This window comes from Carex rostrata, chromosome 26 (genome assembly GCF_964058835.1).
Source record: "Carex rostrata chromosome 26, lpCarRost1.2, whole genome shotgun sequence".
Classification (NCBI taxonomy): domain Eukaryota; kingdom Viridiplantae; phylum Streptophyta; class Magnoliopsida; order Poales; family Cyperaceae; genus Carex; species Carex rostrata.
Genome location: NC_135943.1, coordinates 4,760,373 through 4,777,419, shown reverse-complemented (window position 1 = coordinate 4,777,419; position 17,047 = coordinate 4,760,373). Strand labels below are relative to the sequence as shown.

Here is a 17,047-nt window from a genome sequence, read left to right as displayed (position 1 = left end):
CGTACCCATTGACACCCCTACTCTGAAGTTTGAAGCGCTCTCATTTTTCCAACTAGGAGCGTCTATTCCAGGTATAACAAAAGTATTTATGATAGGGTGGTTGTAGTGTATATTAATTTAATTTTTATGATATGCTAACTTGATACTTTTAAAAATAGAATTTTATTTTTGTATATCACTTATTGAAATTCTTAATGGTTGTGTTTTAATGTTAATTTTATGATGGATAACCAATTAAGTTTCAAATTGACACAAAACTTAATATGCGCTCTATGACCTCTATCTAAAATATGGAGATTAAAATTTTATAAACTCTTTTTGGTTTTTATTACTTTTTTAAATATCAAATAAATATGTTATAAAAAATTAGTATTGTATGTTGAAATTGTCATTGACATTACATGAAAAATGGTCATGATCAGTAGAATACATGATGTGAGACTGAAAAAAGAAAAATGGTTTATGGAACATATAAAGGGTTAACCATTTTAAAAGGCTTTCATGACTAGAAAATAATTTTTATCAAAACTTCATGGCACTAGAATTCAAATAAAATTAGAAAGCATAGCTAGAAGTTTAGAACACATGCCAACTTTATTAATACCAAACATTGATGTCTGCCATTGCCAACACACTTGCACACAACACAAACACATAACAACAACAGAAAACACAATAGAAGCACAAATTGTTATTTATCAAATCCTAATTCGGCTTTCTTTCCTTAAACAAACTAAAGCACATGGACACAACTACTTGGCAGACAAAGAAAAAGGCAATCTCAAGGGCATACAGACTAGCTAGTACTCAGTTTTACCAGTACTCGTCTGGTTTTTAACCAGGCCTTTCTCAGTATCCAGTTCAGAAGCCTTATTTTTGAGACACAACTCAAGCTTGTAATCTAGGAATTCACGCATCATACCGATGAGCGATATAGCAGTGGCACAAGAGATAACGGCACAAAGCCCCTTGGTAACAGTTTGAACTGTTTCGACAGTTTCCTTGTAGCCAGTGATGCTCCATAAGTTGATGAAATGGGTAGCACCACAAAAGACGATGAAAGATCCAAACTGCATAAGGATTCTGCGGTATGGGGCGAGAGACGACTTCCTGGACAGGTACAATAGCTCCAGTGGGATTGAGAAGTATGCCACAGAGATGAACAAATCAGAGACCAACTGGTACTTGGCTAAGGTGTTGTTAGAGGACCAAAGGGAACCGGTACAGTGGCATGCATCCATTGGAAAAAAGAAACTTGCTGCAGGAGAAAGACAGTAGGAAGGAAGAAGGTGGAGATATAGAGAGGAGATAATATTGTGCTGTGTGAATACTTGTGTTTTTATAGGTAATAAATTGATTCCCACATTCATTGAATAGAGATTTAATTAGTTCATTCATTGAATCAAAGGAAATGAGAGGGAAAAAAAATAGATGGATCTTTTGTGAACCATGCGGGTAAAAGATGTAAATTAAAATTTTGAAACAAACTTAATGTCTAAGTTATTTAAACAAATGTGAAGCGTCGGATCAGGATCTGACATATATGAGAAACTAGAATATAAAAATAAATAAAAATAATTATTCAATGGATATGCTCATCAACGTGTCATGTCTAATTGTCCATTGTGAAAACGGACAATTATCTGTATTCATTCATAGCATGAGATGTATATTTAGTTATTTACTGCTTTTGTCGTTTAGTACTCCAGAAATCACTTTAACTTACAAAATCTGGGTTTGATGAGCTGAGCAGGGGCGGACGCAAGATTTTTGTCAGGGAGAGGCAGAAATTGGATTCAACTAACTTATTAGTTAATTGGGTACAAATAAATAAAGTAATTGCACCTAACTTGAAAATTAAATTCTTATAACTAAATTTTAAAAAGTTGCTACAAACCTCAAACTACCCATCCCTTTTCAGTTTGTAAAAAGTGAAAAAATTAAAGGATCTACTTGTAACTTTTCAAATTCCCTCTTCTGACAGCTCTTTTCATTTACCAGAAAACGGAAAACTACATCTGATTCGCCTCCTCAGTCCTGATTTTTTTACCAGTGACTGTTCCTTCTTGTTTGTATATATTGTGTTGTACAGCCTGTATTGTATTAGTCAAATTAAGGCTAGGCAATTCTCTGAACCAATTAATGGCAGTTATGAGGTTCAACACACCCACATTTGTGCACCTTCTAAAGTTTCTGATTATGTTTTGGTTGGATTTAATTTGTTTCAAAGCTAGTAAAGAGATGAAAAATTCACAGGACCTATATATACTATTTTAAACTGCATTTGACCCGTGTTAATCAAATACTAAATTGCAATTATTCACAAGGCCTATATATAGTTATATACTATTTTGAACTGTATTTGACCCGTTGTCAATCAATTACTAAATTGCAAACTAAAAATAAGATCTGTGTCAAGGCAGCATCAAACATGATGGCACATTTCAATTTACAGTAGTTTGCAGGTTGGCATGATTTTCAGAAGGATACTAAATAAAAAGGCCTCTTAAAGCCCGGCCCATAACTTGAAAGAAAAAGAGAAGTTGCTTTTTTCCTTTCCTCTCTCTCGTTGCTCTTTCTTCTCCACTCCGCCGCAGCAATAGTTTCTAAGAGGGGCAAAACAAAATTAGACTCATTTTTTTTATTAAATCTCAAAATCCGGGGGCAACTGCCTCCCTCTGAGCCAACGTGGGTCCGCCCCTGAGCTGGAGGACCCTCCTATCGAATCCGCATCACCCCAGGTACCTGAGGTGCAAGTGGTGAATCTGGACCGTTCATTTCACTTGACACGAATCTCAAAGCAGACCCCCTACAGCCTCAACATGCACCGGATTGAGTTTGATATGAATGAAATTGATCTGGGCTGTCCATTGTTTTCAATTGCACCACCGGTACCAGGGGGATACAGACTCCCTCCTATCTGCTTTAAAATTTGTATACGAAAATTGACGCAAGTGTGTATAAATATTAAGAGCACACGGATCTTAAAGCTAATTAAACAGTCCTGAAACTCATCGAACCTAAAGGGTCCATTTGGCAAGAGTGGAATAGAGTGGAAAATATATTATATTCCCGTTGAACAAGAGAAGAAGTAAGTGGAATTGAGTTTGAACTTTTGCAGTCAAACTCCTGTTTTTGGCATTTTTGTCCCTCCTCTATTCGTCTATGAGCTAAATCCCTATTTCATAGAAACATGGACGGACCCACGTTGTGTCGAGGGGCAACCCCTCTGGAACTTGAGTTTTAGTGGTGATCTATCGGTTCTGATCAACTTTGTTCCCTTGAAATTTTTTTTAGATGGTGTTTAACTCGTAATTCATATTAAATTTAAGGTTAAAATCTTAATAAATTTCTTGAATTATAATTGATAATTACAATTATAAGTTAAAGCATCATAAATTACAAGTCAGAATATTATAAAGTATAAGTCAAAGTATTGTTTTTTTATTGAGTATCCAATTAGTTAATAGATTTAAACCCAATTAGCTATTTAAATCCGATTCGATAATTTTTTGCCCCCCCCGGGACAAAAATCATGGATTTGCCCCTACACTGGAAAAACTTAATATTCCGTATTCCAAATCACAATCTACCATAAAACAAAAAACAAAAAGGAATAAATACTAGCTAGGAGACGCAAACTTTTTTAACATTATGTCCATTGCAACTATAAAAGCTCACAAACTCACAATGACGAAAGAAAAATTAAGATTGATAAATTCTAATTTCATTTCTTTCATCCTACAACAAACAAAAGCATGGTAGTATAACAAGACATGTTTTAGCCCAATTGACCATTTATGGGCATTCTAGTAAATACCCTCCTAGATTTTAACCAGGTTTTTCTCAGCATCCAATTCAGAATCATTACTTTTGAGAGAAAATTCCAGCTTATAGGTTACGAAAGCACGGATTATGCTCATAAGTTCTATCGCAGTGACACATGACACAATGGCACACAGCACCTTGGCAACGGTCTGAACAATATCAACAGTTTTTGTATTGCCGGATAAAACCCATAAATTAATTAAATGGGTAGCGCCACAAAGGACGATGAAAGCTTCAAACAGGTAAAAGATCATGCTGTACGGGGCAAGGGACGGCTTCCTGGAAAGGTACACTAGTTCGAGCGGGATGGTGAAGTATGCCAGAGCTATCAGCAAATCAGAGACAAACTGGAACCAGGTTAAAACATCATATGATTCCATGAGAGAGAGAAAGAGAGAGAGGATATAGTGTGGTATGTATGTAAATTCTTCTGTTTTTATAGGTGAAGTGGACCCTTCCATTGAATTACCATAGCACAACATTTTGTTGTTTGTATCTGAATTTGTTACAGGAGGAAACTACCATCTATTGTTTGTTTGTGCATTTGCTTTGGTTCATGGAATGAAAGCAATTGCCATATCCACTGAACCAAAGGAAATTCAGAAACAAACAACAACTGGAAGCATATCCACTGCTTTATTGTTTTAGATAGAGACAATTGAGTATACTCTCAAAGAAGAAACACTGCTTGAAGAAGATGATGTCAAGTTCTCCGTATCCAACAAAATATCATTATTTGATTTAATGCCTCAGTACTTGACAAAATGTCAAGCGTCTGATGAGAATGTGACTTTAATTTCTGAGAAACTAAGGTATTGATAGAGATAATTAAATGGATATGTAATGTGACTAATTCATAAAAGGAAAAAAAAATAATAAATAACATGAAAAAAGGAGGCTCGCAAAATTTTAAAAAATAATTAGAATAACAAAATTGCAATTGCATATTGAGCAAAAGGATTCCACTTTGACAGCTACCTTTTAATTTATTTGTAACCTATAAACTACTTAGCACAGAATTGAACCTTTAATTTTTGTCATTGATCATAAGCTGCTTTGTGGAGGCCTTACATCATACCTGCATTCAATATATATCAAAGCAAACCATGGATGTAAACATACATTATACCACTCGCAAGAGGTAATGGTACATGGTCAGAATGCACAGGAACCATATCAAAGTCTCCTTCTTTGTGTTTAGCTTTCCAAGTTTTAATTCAAATTGGTTTATTTGCTTTTATGCTTCACCGCTTCAGTGCAGGGAGTACAACTCAATGGTACCGGGAACAATTGATTTTCCGGCATGGAAAGAGAGGAGATAAATGAAAAGAATCTGAAATTCCTTAAATTTATCTTACCTACTATGATCAATGCAATTCCTCAAAAACTGACAATCACCCCCATCATAGTCCACATTCAAAGCTACTTCCTACTAAGTTTCTTAGCTCTCTTGGGGAACAGTTCTCGGCCTTCGAGAAGAATTTCTCTCTGCATCTGGGCCCAATAGTCAGCATACATATGTGCATACTTCTGTTGAAACCAATTCTTAATTTCATTGTACAGAAAGTTTGGATTACTGCACCAAATTTCTCTCAAAGCTGATCTACTATCCACTGCCCTCATACCAGTACCCGTCTTCATTCTATTCAGTAGGTCCCCAACCCTTGTCTGACCCTGTGACTCTGGCCTCAAAATAGCAGATGGAGGTCCCACGAGGTACTTCTGAGCAGATTTAAGACATGGTAGAACATCCCCTTCGAGTAATGCACATGCAAAGACTAAAACCCTAAGACCCTTTTTCTCTATCTGTGAGCTGTGCAAGGGAATCGACCAGTTGTGAAGCCCGAAACTTGGGCTGACCCAATTGAAGACCTGATCATTTAATGGATCATAGAAAGGTTTCGGGTCTGTTAATGGTGCAGAGAAAGTACAGAGTGCACTAGCATATTTTACAAGCCATTCTGGCTTGATAGTTGTGACCCCATGCATGTACAGCCTTTTCTTGTGTACCAGCTCAGTGTATACCAAAAATTCAGTAGCAGAGCGGGCAACTGAAGATGAACGGTGAAGATATATTGGCTCTTTCAAAGCACAAGACAGGTAACGCACAGCCCGAGTCTTTCTATCTTCCTCAGGCAGATCACGGATCTCACTGAACTTGGCCCGTTTTGCAACACGGTCAGCCCATCCGGCACACACTGCCTGGGCTATGGCCTCCTCTTCTTCTATCTTTAACGGGTTCTTATCAGGTCGGGTCTCCCACCAAGCCCTCTCCACCTCCTCTATGGTCCCACCTCTCCATGTGAACTCTTCGCATGATTTACTATTGTGAAACACCAGTTGCAAGAGTTGTTTTCTAAGCTTTGACATGTCATCCATGGTCTTTAGATGGAGCGAATTATCTTTACAAAACCCAACCCGGTTTCCTGACAGCTCAAATTGGTGCAAGGCAAAAGCAACTGTTAAAGCATCACTGGTGGGGTTAGAGAACTTTGAAAATGACTCTTTTGCCCTTTGTTTATCCAATACAGGCTCGGCATTATCCTCCTGTTTCTCACCAAAATGAAAGAGGAAAGGATTGGGAAAGCTCAGGGCTGATGTGGCAGCAATTGTGTATGCAAGAGTTAGCTCAGGTCTGTCATGATGAGTTGTGATAAGGTTAATGGATGTGAGAAGCATGCGGGAATGACGTGGGCTCATCGGGTACTGTGCCATTCCACGACCAATTGGTGTTAATCTGCTGTTCGTGTCAATTGCTTGGAGAGCCTTGAGGCACTTCTCAGCCTCAACAAGTGCTTCCTTTTCAGGAGAAGTTGGAAATGGAAAGTTATCAACCTAGAAAACAAAGTGTATAAAATTTAGAATGTAAATACTTATAAAAATGAGAAATTATATCGTATAGTTCAATAAAACATAGCACAAAGGTATATTCACCACAAACACCAAAAATGATATTTAAATAATTTCCAACCCCAAGTTCTACAAAACAATCGGAATACGGCCTAGATACCTTTCTTTTCTTTTCTTTTTTTCAATTATTCAATTTTTGGCTTATTTGTTGCTAATTTGCACTAAATTAATAAACAAATCACGCAGAAACTTAATTTAAATTCAATATAAGCAACTACATTAATTCCATGATGGGTACTACCTTTCCGATACCCATGTTCTTCAAGAGAAGCACCACACCATCGACTGGTGTTTTCACAATCTCAGGAACAGAAAATTCTGGGAAGACTTCCTCTTTCCCATAGGCACCACTAGAGTAGAGCCTATAGCAGTGGCCAGGCCCCACACGCCCAGCCCGACCGGCCCGCTGGGCTGCCGAGGCCTTGCTTATCCAGTTCACATCATAGCTTGCCACCCCAATGGCATGGCAATAGTTCTTTACCTTCACCTTGCCTGTATCTACCACATACTTTATGCCTAATAAACAAACACCAAAGAAAATAGCCTGTTAGGCAAGCTTCCATTTATATGTATACCAACAGGTCAAACAGGTCAAACAACAGACAAGAACCCAACCGACCTCTGGCATAAAGTTGAGTAGTGTCGAACAACTCAACCCTGTATACTGGTATAACCAAAGCATCAAAATTGATTGCCTTAAGATACACGTTTGGTTTTGTTGTTCTCAAGTATTATAGTAAATTGCATGCCACACAGGGTTGGTTGAGACAGACCGTCCATTAGGTCAAGAAATGGACCTGGATCCCAAACAACTGACCCAATGATCAACCCTAAATGGCATGGATGGATAAACAAGTTCCAGCCCTATATTCTAGTACGTTGTGCAGGTACACCACACACAACTGAGTTATGTAAGAAATCCAATGTTACCTGGTATCGTCAGAGAGGTTTCTGCCACATTTGTTGCTACCACAACAAGTCTCTTTGACTGAGGTACATCTTGGAATACACGGAGCTGCGCGGATGCAGGTAGCATTGCATAGAGAGGCAACACGTGAAGTCCACCATGGCAAGCAGGGACAGAATTGTCCTTTTGTTGTAGTTCTTCTTTAGTGGTGGTTTCTTCGGCTGATAGTTTGGTTCCCTTACTTCCTAAGGCATCAAAAGAAGCCTTCAAGAAAGAGAGACTCTCTTCATCTCTGAGCAAATCCAGAACCTTGTTCGAATCTGTTTCAGGGGCATGAAAAGTAATCGGATCCTCCTCTTCTTCACTATCAGAATCTATCTCACAATCAAGTTCTGACCCAGAAGAATCAAAATCTGTATCCGGGAAGTGGTTTCCACCATCATAAGAGCTGCAGTTGCGAGAGAAAATGAATATTAAAAAAACCCAACCAAGTAAAATAAATCTGGTGTTCAATATCAAGCCTGTCAGGAAATTTACAAGTATTGCACCAAGAAGTAGGGAACTACCAGCATATCCACATTCTTTTAATTGAGGTTGTATGTAAATATTGAGGCATAACATAAACCAAAATACGAGAACAGTGTTGGTTTTTCATGATAGTTGGGACCATTGGCTTATATAAGATAAGCTTTGATTATACCTGTCATCTTGGTGCTCAGGTGTACAGTTCTCCCCATCAAATGCTTCACTTATTTCTTTGATGCCATCCACATCAGCATCCACGGGCTGCACAATTCCTTCTACTCCCTTAGCCTTTTTATCGTCTAACCGTCTTGACACCTTCCTTAGCTTCTTACACAAATAATCAACCTCTCTTTGTCCTGTGACAAACACCAAAATTCCACCTTCTGGAAGCCTCTTATGAATTGAAAGAACCTTTTTATAGGCCTGCCCAAGGTAATCTTCACGAGTGTTTTTGGAGAAGTGTATTGTTACAGGGAACTGCCTCACAGGAACCTCTATGACAGGCGGAGCTGTGTCAAAGAGCTTTTTGTTTGAAATGAAATCCTCTACTCGAAGTGTGGCACTCATCAGTATGAGCTTCAATTTTGTTATCTGTTTATCTAAAGGAATGCTGGCACCTGAGCATATCTTATGTTGTTGTTCTTCAAATAATTCCTGGAGAGTGGTTGAGTTGAAATAAATTATGAAAAAAGCAATAAAAGATAACTTTATTTTCTCAGGAAGAACACAAATATAGTCTAATGAAAATTTTGCAGAGCATTTTAAATTTTTTTTTTTATTGGATCAATGATTTAATGTCAAAAAAAATTAGAACATGTTACATTGCTTAGTCAGCATCCGCATTGACTATACCACCTGACTATTACATGGCGATACTGAGCAAATACCGATAGTGCTGGTAATACCATTGTTTACCAGGCCAAAATATACGTTCACGATAAAGCTCTATTAGGTTTTAGTTAATGTCAAAAAACCTTCATTCGCTCCCAATTCCGGCCTCTTTTAAATTGAAAGACATATATTCACTACAATTCTGGCTTTATACAATACTAATTAGTCATGGGATCTGTCAATTCAAAACAAGGAACATTTTTGGGACAAACTGTAACCTGGCGAGCCTTTATAATACGCGATAGCATGCCAATTAGTATGTCCGTGTTTAAGCTCCTCTCATGAGCCTCATCCAAGATAATCACAGAGTACCGTTTCAGCAAAATGTCACTCTGAGAAAAGACAAAGGAAGTTAGTGTCAGGAGGAAGAGAAATGATAAAGGCACATCATATGTACAAGTATCAGGCATGTATGTATGAATATCAACCAAGTTTATGTATGCTTAGTCTTTGGACCGAGTCAAAATGGCAATTACTATATTAGCATGGTTTGAAGGCACAATAAAACAAATACTCAGGTCAATAGATTCACTATCCGCATTATGTTATCTGCATTATCAGGAAAAAATCATGAAATTTCACTTGCCTAGTCTACTTACATCCCAAATTAAATAAGCATTCTTTGTTTTATTCATATCCTCACATCTAACTTCACCTTTTTTGAAAAAGGAAAAGAAAAAAGCAACCCAAGTTGACTGGCATAAACTAAAGTTTCTGGTACTGTTTCAGTTCTAGCTGGTACTGTAACAATACCTAATTTCATAGTAAAAATACTTGATTGATGTAAACCAGCGCCATAGAAGTGTTGCTGGAAGAAATTACCAGAACAACACCATAGAGATGTTGCATCTAATATACATAGTACAGTAAGATGAGCATGAGTTTGTCTGTTGTGGTACTTTATATCAGATTTTGAGTGCTCAATTAGGTTCTCTTAAGGTATGCTGCAGTTACAAGTACGGTTGAAGGAAAGTTTTGCTGTGCAAGGGCATAAATGTAAAAAGGACAATAGAGCAGAACAAAAAGGGAAGTCTAGCAAGTATGACAGAAGTAAAAAAAGAGGTGTGCCTGAAATGTCAGAGAAAGGAAGAGAATAATGCAAAATTAACAGTTCAATGTGGGATGTAAAACTTTAAGAAAAAATTAATATAGGGCAAGTGAAATGATTTGCTTGATGTAATATAAACATAGGAGAGTGTAAAAATAGTTTCGAGTAATCAGTAATGGCGGTACATTGGTACCACCTTTTTCAGAGAGAGAAAGAGAGAGAGGACCTGCAGTTCACGAAGCAAGATACCATCCGTCATGAACTTGATAGAAGAATCTTTTCCGATCATCCTATCGTGCCTGACTTGAAACCCAACCTCCCTTCCCAGATGAAGCCCCAACTCAACAGACACACGCCTGGCTGTAGAAAGGACGGCCACTCTCCGTGGCTGAGTCACCCCTATCATGCCTCTCTTGTCAAGATGATTGCTGGAACCAAACCCGGCCTCATAAAGAAACTGTGACATGAAGTGTAAAAACAATTACTCGCTATGGTATCAAGTCTGATGATATTTAAGGTATAGAAACAACCTTGAGCATAGCTTTTATGTAGAAAGAAGAGACTGTTCATATTAACCTAAAAAAAATTTAAAATGGGTAGTGCTGATAAAGAAAGCAACATAACCAGTGCCTTTCCGGCAAAATTACCTGTGGGACTTGGGTAGTTTTACCACAACCAGTTTCACCACACAGAATAACAACCGAGTTCTCATTAATTGCCTCCATTATTTCTTGCTCCATCATTATAATAGGGAGATCTCTCCTTTTCTCTTCTATCTCAGGGGGTCTCGACACTCGCACCACTACAGGAGCAATTACAACTGATTTCTTGTGTTCCAAATTCTGATTTTCTTTATTTAAAATTTTATCCGGCGCCATAACAGGAGGACAGACTTCTGATTTCTGGTTGTCACTTTTTCTGTCTTCTCCCTCTACCTTTGAAGTTGACAGCACAACAGGAGAAGTTTCATACGATTTTTGGCTTTCCATCTCTTGTTGCTCACTCTCTAACTGATTCTTTACATCAGATTTCTTGATTTTGATACTTTGTTCTTCTCCAACAAGTATTGTGGCCTGGAAAAAGAAAGTATAAACAAAAAATATTCAGAACTTACTTCAATCACTAAACCACCCTTTACCATCATAAATTCATAACCAAAACCAGCACTGTACAAATTAATATGGTTCCATTCTCCAGATGGCTCAAGAAAATACTAAAATGCTAATCAATTTACAACAGATGAAATAGTGGAAAATAAATTTAATCGATCCCTATGTAAAAACAAAAATTGATAAATCATTCAGCACCTTGGAATCATGAACACCTGCAGTATTGCAAGCCTTTAAACCAGGTAATAAACTCCCATCTTCTATCATGCTACTAACTCTGACTGAACCTTCTATCATGTTCTCAATCGGCAGATCATATTGTCGATCCACAAAGTTTTCATTATAATAATCCATATTAATTCCCTTCTTAAAAATTGAAATTTCTTCTGGAACCTCCAAACCAGCTTTTGAATATTGCACGGCTCGTCGACGCTTTTCCTTGATAGTTTCAACCTACAGTGTTGTAATTTACATATTGTAGATGAAGCATTGGTTCTTAATTCAATAAAGAATTGTGCCTAACAAAGTGAGGTATCATAAACTTTTAGTAAAATAATTAACAGCTTGCATTTTGACACTACATCAACAAGGCTCAGTTAGCTGCTAGGAGTAAATACACCCAGCAGGATTGACCAGTAAATAACAGCTTACATTTTTTACTATTCAATTCCCCGACTATTATGCTGGAATGTCCAATTGGTCATAGCTTTATCTTGTGTATAGCTATAATATAATGTAGTGTATAAATAAGATAAATCTTCAATTATTAGTTTCTTACTAAAATTAAAAAAATATATAGGTAATAATGGACAGTAGCATACTTGGCCTATAGTTCCAGAAGAATGGAGAAGTGAATATGCCCCATCAGATATCTTGTATTTCCTGTGTAAGTCAAGATAAAACTTTTAGTTTGATAAATTCAACTAATACAAAGACAAAGTATGTGAACATAATGAGGTAGACAGAGAGTTCAAACCCAAGTAGCTCAATGCTTTTAGCTTGTAGAAGCTTCTGCTTCTTCTCCTCCTATAGGTAACAAAAAATAAACAACAAAAAAAAGAGGAAAGAAAGAATTAAACAAAAGACCCATCAAATGAAATACTTGAGCAAAGACATGGAACCAAAAGCTTTACTAATACAAAATCAAGCACAAACAGACCTCCAATTTTCTTAGTTTCCTTTGCTTGTTTTTGCTCAAAGCAGGAGCTTCCTTCTTTCTCTTTAAACCCTGAATATATAAATAGAAGATGATTCAATCCAATATCTAATGTAGAATAAGAAAATTTAATCAAAGGTCCAATGATAAAGTACCTTCTCTTTCTCCTTTGATTTATTTTTCCTACTACCGGGTAAAATAAGAGCATTGCTTCCATCCCCACTCAAGCTGTAAATTTAATAAAAGAAACAAGCACATAACCCATTACTGCTGTGCACCCCAATAATTTTCAACTTCAAAATTTAGAAGTAAAATAAGGAGCACTAAATCAGGAAATATACTTACTCTTGTATTTCTTCTGGTTCCTTTTCCTTGCTCAATACCATCTCTCTCGCCTTCTATCAGAACTCTGGAACTACTTGAACTAAATCTCTTTAATAGTTGATATTGGGTTGTGCCTGCTAATCAAACTGAGGCAGTCGAATAGAGAGAAGAAGAGTCGGAGAGAGAGAGAGAGAGCACGGCCAGGGAGTTGGGGTTTTGGGGAGAGAATCTGGAGGCGGTATCTCTGTAGAATGCAATGCAAAGCGATTAGTGACGAACCAAACAAGTTGGGTTACAGATAAGATGGGCTCGATTTAATTTGATTAAGGAGCCCAATTTGAACATTCTATTAAAAATAGTCCAAATTTAGTACATCAATCACCCAATTTGGACATTCTATTTCTGTAATAACTGGAGGGTGGTTTACTTCTATGAGACAGCCTGGTTTTAACTTGTACCAACCTGGAATACAGAGAACATGTAAGAAAAGTAGTTTCTCTTATTTGAGACTAGGATGATATAAAATGAGTACTGGTTGCTAATCATATTTATATATTTCTAATAAAAGCATCTTCACTTCAATTGCAAATGCTTATATAGCATTTATATCCAGTGGCGAAGCTAGGAATTCAATCAAGGGTAGGCAAGCATAACTATATAAATAGTTGTAAAAAAAAAATTAACATAAATGAACATCAAAGGTTTCAACTAAGTCAAAAGTTTATAACAAATATTCTTTTACATATCAAAATATAGAGTATGGCTAATGCGCTTCCTCTAGCATATGGGCCGAAATGCTTTCGGTGGAAATTTGAAATTTCAAAATCCAAAAAGTCGATCTGAACCGTTCATCTCCTTCTCCATATTAATATCTACTTGGAGACCAAATTTTACATTTTTCTGAAATTTTTTACTATTTATTAAGCCACTTTAAAAATCGCTGATCCAACGGTGGCTTAACAAAACAGTAAAACCATTGGATCAGCGATTTTCAAAGTGGCTTAATAAATAGTAAAAAAATTCAGAAAAATGTAAAATTTGGTCTCCAAGCAGATATTAATATGGAGAAGGAGATGAACGGTTCAGATCGACTTTTTGAATTTTGAAATTTCAAATTTCTACCGGAAGCATTTCGGCCCATATGCTAGAGGAAGCGCGTTAGCCGTACTCCAAAATATATATATATATATATATATTAATGCTACAAAATGGGGGTATATTTTAAGCACAAACTGGTGTCTAATTAAGCAATTATCAGAGACCTATTTTCAAATCTTCAACAAAATGGGGGTATATTTGCAAACACTGGAAAGAGGCCTTTTTCGATCCGTCTTTATCATGATATGCTTTAGAAGAAAGGAAATTGTAGGGATCTTTTTGGTGAGACTTATGGGTTGCATAATATATATATTTTCTATGGTACTCAAACAGAAATCTCAAACCAATTCAATATCCTTATTTGCAATCATATCATGAAGTATCCTATCTTGGAGTAATCGCAGTTGTATGGATCTTGTGTTGAAATTAAGAGTTATGTTTTTGTCGCCGAGTACGATACAACAAAAAGAACCCTGTGAGCAATCAATTATATATGAGAGATTTAATAATACATCCATGCAAATTATTTAACCAAGGCCATCTACGGTAAAAGAGAACAATTTAAACCAAGTCGCTCTTCTAGGACTGGCATGTCCATCCTAAATTGTACTCTAAACTCAAAGAGTTATTGTTTTGGCCTAATAGTCTATAACATAGTAATTCAACTCTGTTGTTATGAGTTATGGCTAAGATTTCCAGAGAACATTGATCTGTGCAACTCTGTTCTTTGATTTCATTAGACGGTAAACTTACCAAAAACCTAGTTTCTCAGGCTTGGCTCATTGTGTATGATTGAATTGCAAAGGCATATCAGCCTTCGGCACGACGGCATCCAACGCGTAATTAATTTGAGAAATCTAAATAATAATCCTTTGTAATTCTGTCTGAGCAATATTGCCTATAAAAGGGCAACCTTTGCAACCAATTGGATTACGAATGAAAGTTATCAATTTCTCTGAGACAAGATCACATCAAGAAGCAAAGAACAGAAGAGAAAGGGGATTTACCGAACAGCAGTACTGCAGTACAGGCGGAGCGGGTTTCTTCTCCTTCGCGCAGGCGCGGCTGGCACAGGCGGAGGGATTTCTTCTCCTTCGCGCAGGGGTTTCTTTTTTTTCTTTTCTTTTCCTTCGCGCAGCGGAGCTTTTTTTTTCTCTGGGCTATGGGTTGAGCGGAGCGGAAATGAGGGTTATTGGGTTTGGGTTCTGGGTCCTCCGCTCAACCATCAGCGTGAAATGAGGGTTATTGGGTTTGGGTTCTGGGTTCTGGGTCTGGGATAGGCAAGCCCAGTCAAAAGGTCCGGTTCAAAAAAAAAAAAAAAAAATTTGGGTAGTTTAAAGTTTAAACCCTAAACCCTATATCATTAGTTCATTACTATTTTAGCAATCGACGGAAATTATCACATCAACATGTTCGCAAATTTTATAAATCACTAATGAGGGTTCAAATGCCTGCCTTCATTTTTAAAAACTTAAATAACTCAAAGTTTAAAACTTAAATGTCAAAATAAAACCGTTAGATGTGATCTATGTTATTTTCTTTATGTGACCATAAAAAATTATCACATTTTAATTTTGCTTTTATATGAATCAATAAATTGAAAAATCAACATCTAGAAATTATCCACATTAGTATACATTTTTACAAACTCAATATGACAACCAAAACAAAGTTGAAATGTCATAATTTTTTACAAGTGCATAGATAAAATGATGTAGTTCATATCCAACGGTTTTATTTTGAATTTTAAGATTTAAATTTTGAGTTATTAAAATTTTTAAAAATGAAGATATGATGGAGACACAAAAAATGGAGGCATTTGAACCCTCCTCATTACTAATTATAGAGGAGTAGGTTAGATTCCCCATTATTTTTGTGCTCCAATTATGTTCGCATTTTTATCTTTGTTTTCAAAATCCAACCCGTTAATACAAACCATTCAATATGATATGCATATTAAAATGTGTTTGGAGGCTAAATTTTATATTGTTTGGAAAAAAAAAACTTTTTACTAATTATTTAGGTTGATACAAATTATTATTTTTGAATGGTTTATAATCTTCTAAAAAACAATAATTTTCTATCTATCTAATTTCTTTTAATATGTAATTTGATTTCTAAGCACATTTTAATATGAAGATTATATTGAACAGTTTGAATCTATTATTTGGGGTTTGAAAATAAAAATAAAGATATGAGGCATGATTACTTGATTAGACCCAAAAAAAAAATTTAATCATATTTGTTATAGAGATGTAAAACTAAAATATATTATAATAGCCTGAAAATTAAAATGAGAATGAAAAGTGGTGATGAAGATGATTTGATATTGTACCACTGTTGGTTCCAAAAATATTGATATGATAAGAGAGATTATTGTTTTGTAATTATAGAAATGAAGATACTCTCGTACCTCTGATATGTTACATCTTCGAGTTTATAAACTCAGGGATGCTGATAGCATGGCACCACGTGCAACAGTGCACGAACCCAGTTAGCGGACGGGAGAGTATCCTCTGCGGAGTATTTTCTGCAGAGCTGTGCGGAGATTTTAATCTGGTCCGTTTGTTTTAATCTGACAGTCCGTCCAATCAAAACAAACAGACCAGATTAAAATCTCCACACAGCTCCGCAGAAGATAGCGTTCCGTTAGCGGACATGTCACATGAATACAAGTTTTGGAAATAAATCTGTTGTTATTTGAAAGAAATAATTGGAATCTATTATTCTAATTTAAACCTTTGATTTTTGATGAGATTCACTTTAAGATTTGTACGGACTAGATTCACAGTAATATTAAAGAGCTCTTAATTATAGACTGTGATCAGATTAACTTTGTTTAAAATCAGACAATTCAGATGTATTAACTCATATGATATTTTTTGAGTTAATCGGACTCACCTGCCATGTCCACGCAAAAAAAGAGAAAGTTTTGACTTTGCTTTGGACATTCTCAAAATTTGAGTTTAGATCCGGACCGTCCAATCAGATTCTGAACTAATCCAATTCGATTTACAATGCACGGGTCTCTTTAATATTCGTACAGATTGATCCATATTTACTTTGGGGTGGCAATGAGCTGTTAAAGAGCGAGTTAGGTCACACTCGTACTCGACTTGTTGGTGTATCAAGCTGAGCGAGCGAGTATGGATTTTAAGTCTCGAGCTAAAATTATTGCTCAAGACCGACTCATGGCTTGTCCGAGCGAGTCGAGCTAAATCGTTACTAGTTTGACAGATTTATAAATTTAT

The 17,047-nt window shown here is 36.4% G+C and overlaps 1 protein-coding gene and 3 pseudogenes across 3 annotated transcripts in view; 1 reads left to right on the top strand and 3 right to left on the bottom strand.

Annotated features, from left to right (window-relative positions):
• Nucleotides 1–800: 800 nt before the first annotated feature.
• On the bottom strand, nt 801–1,241 carry LOC144544116 (putative ethylene response sensor 1 pseudogene; annotated as a pseudogene).
• Nucleotides 1,242–3,824: 2,583 nt separating this feature from the next.
• Nucleotides 3,825–4,289, bottom strand: LOC144544115 (ethylene response sensor 1 pseudogene; annotated as a pseudogene).
• Nucleotides 4,290–4,722: 433 nt separating this feature from the next.
• Nucleotides 4,723–14,945, bottom strand: FAS4 (RNA helicase family protein). 2 transcript variants are annotated; one of them, XR_013508155.1, is made up of 15 exons: nt 14,804–14,945; nt 12,720–12,942; nt 12,530–12,602; nt 12,378–12,446; nt 12,195–12,244; nt 12,040–12,100; nt 11,417–11,671; nt 10,757–11,182; nt 10,336–10,566; nt 9,280–9,393; nt 8,346–8,824; nt 7,669–8,093; nt 6,980–7,254; nt 5,187–6,663; nt 4,723–4,906 (listed from the first exon to the last, which is right to left on the bottom strand). XR_013508155.1 is itself a non-coding variant. In XM_078292573.1 (14 exons), the coding sequence occupies exons 2-14, from the start codon at nt 12,758–12,760 to the stop codon at nt 5,251–5,253; spliced, it is 3,912 nt and encodes a 1,303-aa protein (XP_078148699.1). In that variant the 5' UTR covers nt 12,761–12,942; nt 14,804–14,945; the 3' UTR covers nt 5,019–5,250. The 2 variants fall into 2 exon arrangements, 1 of the variants encoding a protein (XP_078148699.1); XM_078292573.1 differs by lacking the exon at nt 4,723–4,906 and having other exon boundaries at nt 5,019–6,663.
• Nucleotides 8,833–17,047, top strand: part of LOC144544166 (putative protein phosphatase 2C 67) — a 70,528-nt pseudogene continuing 62,313 nt past the window's right edge. Inside the window, exon 1 of the transcript XR_013508158.1 lies at nt 8,833–9,274. The product of XR_013508158.1 is annotated as a putative protein phosphatase 2C 67 (transcript). The remainder of the gene's footprint in view (nt 9,275–17,047) is intronic.

What these genes read in the sequence shown, in the direction of transcription:
- FAS4 (XM_078292573.1), bottom strand. Translation starts at nt 12,760, where the DNA reads ATGGTATTGAGCAAGGAAAAGGAACCAGAAGAAATACAAGA. An exon ending in GAACCAGAAGAAATACAAGA is followed by an intron (nt 12,603 to 12,719) that starts GTAAGTATATTT and finishes TTAAATTTACAG; the next exon opens with CTTGAGTGGGGATGGAAGCA. An exon ending in AAAAGCATTGAGCTACTTGG is followed by an intron (nt 12,101 to 12,194) that starts GTTTGAACTCTC and finishes TGACTTACACAG; the next exon opens with GAAATACAAGATATCTGATG.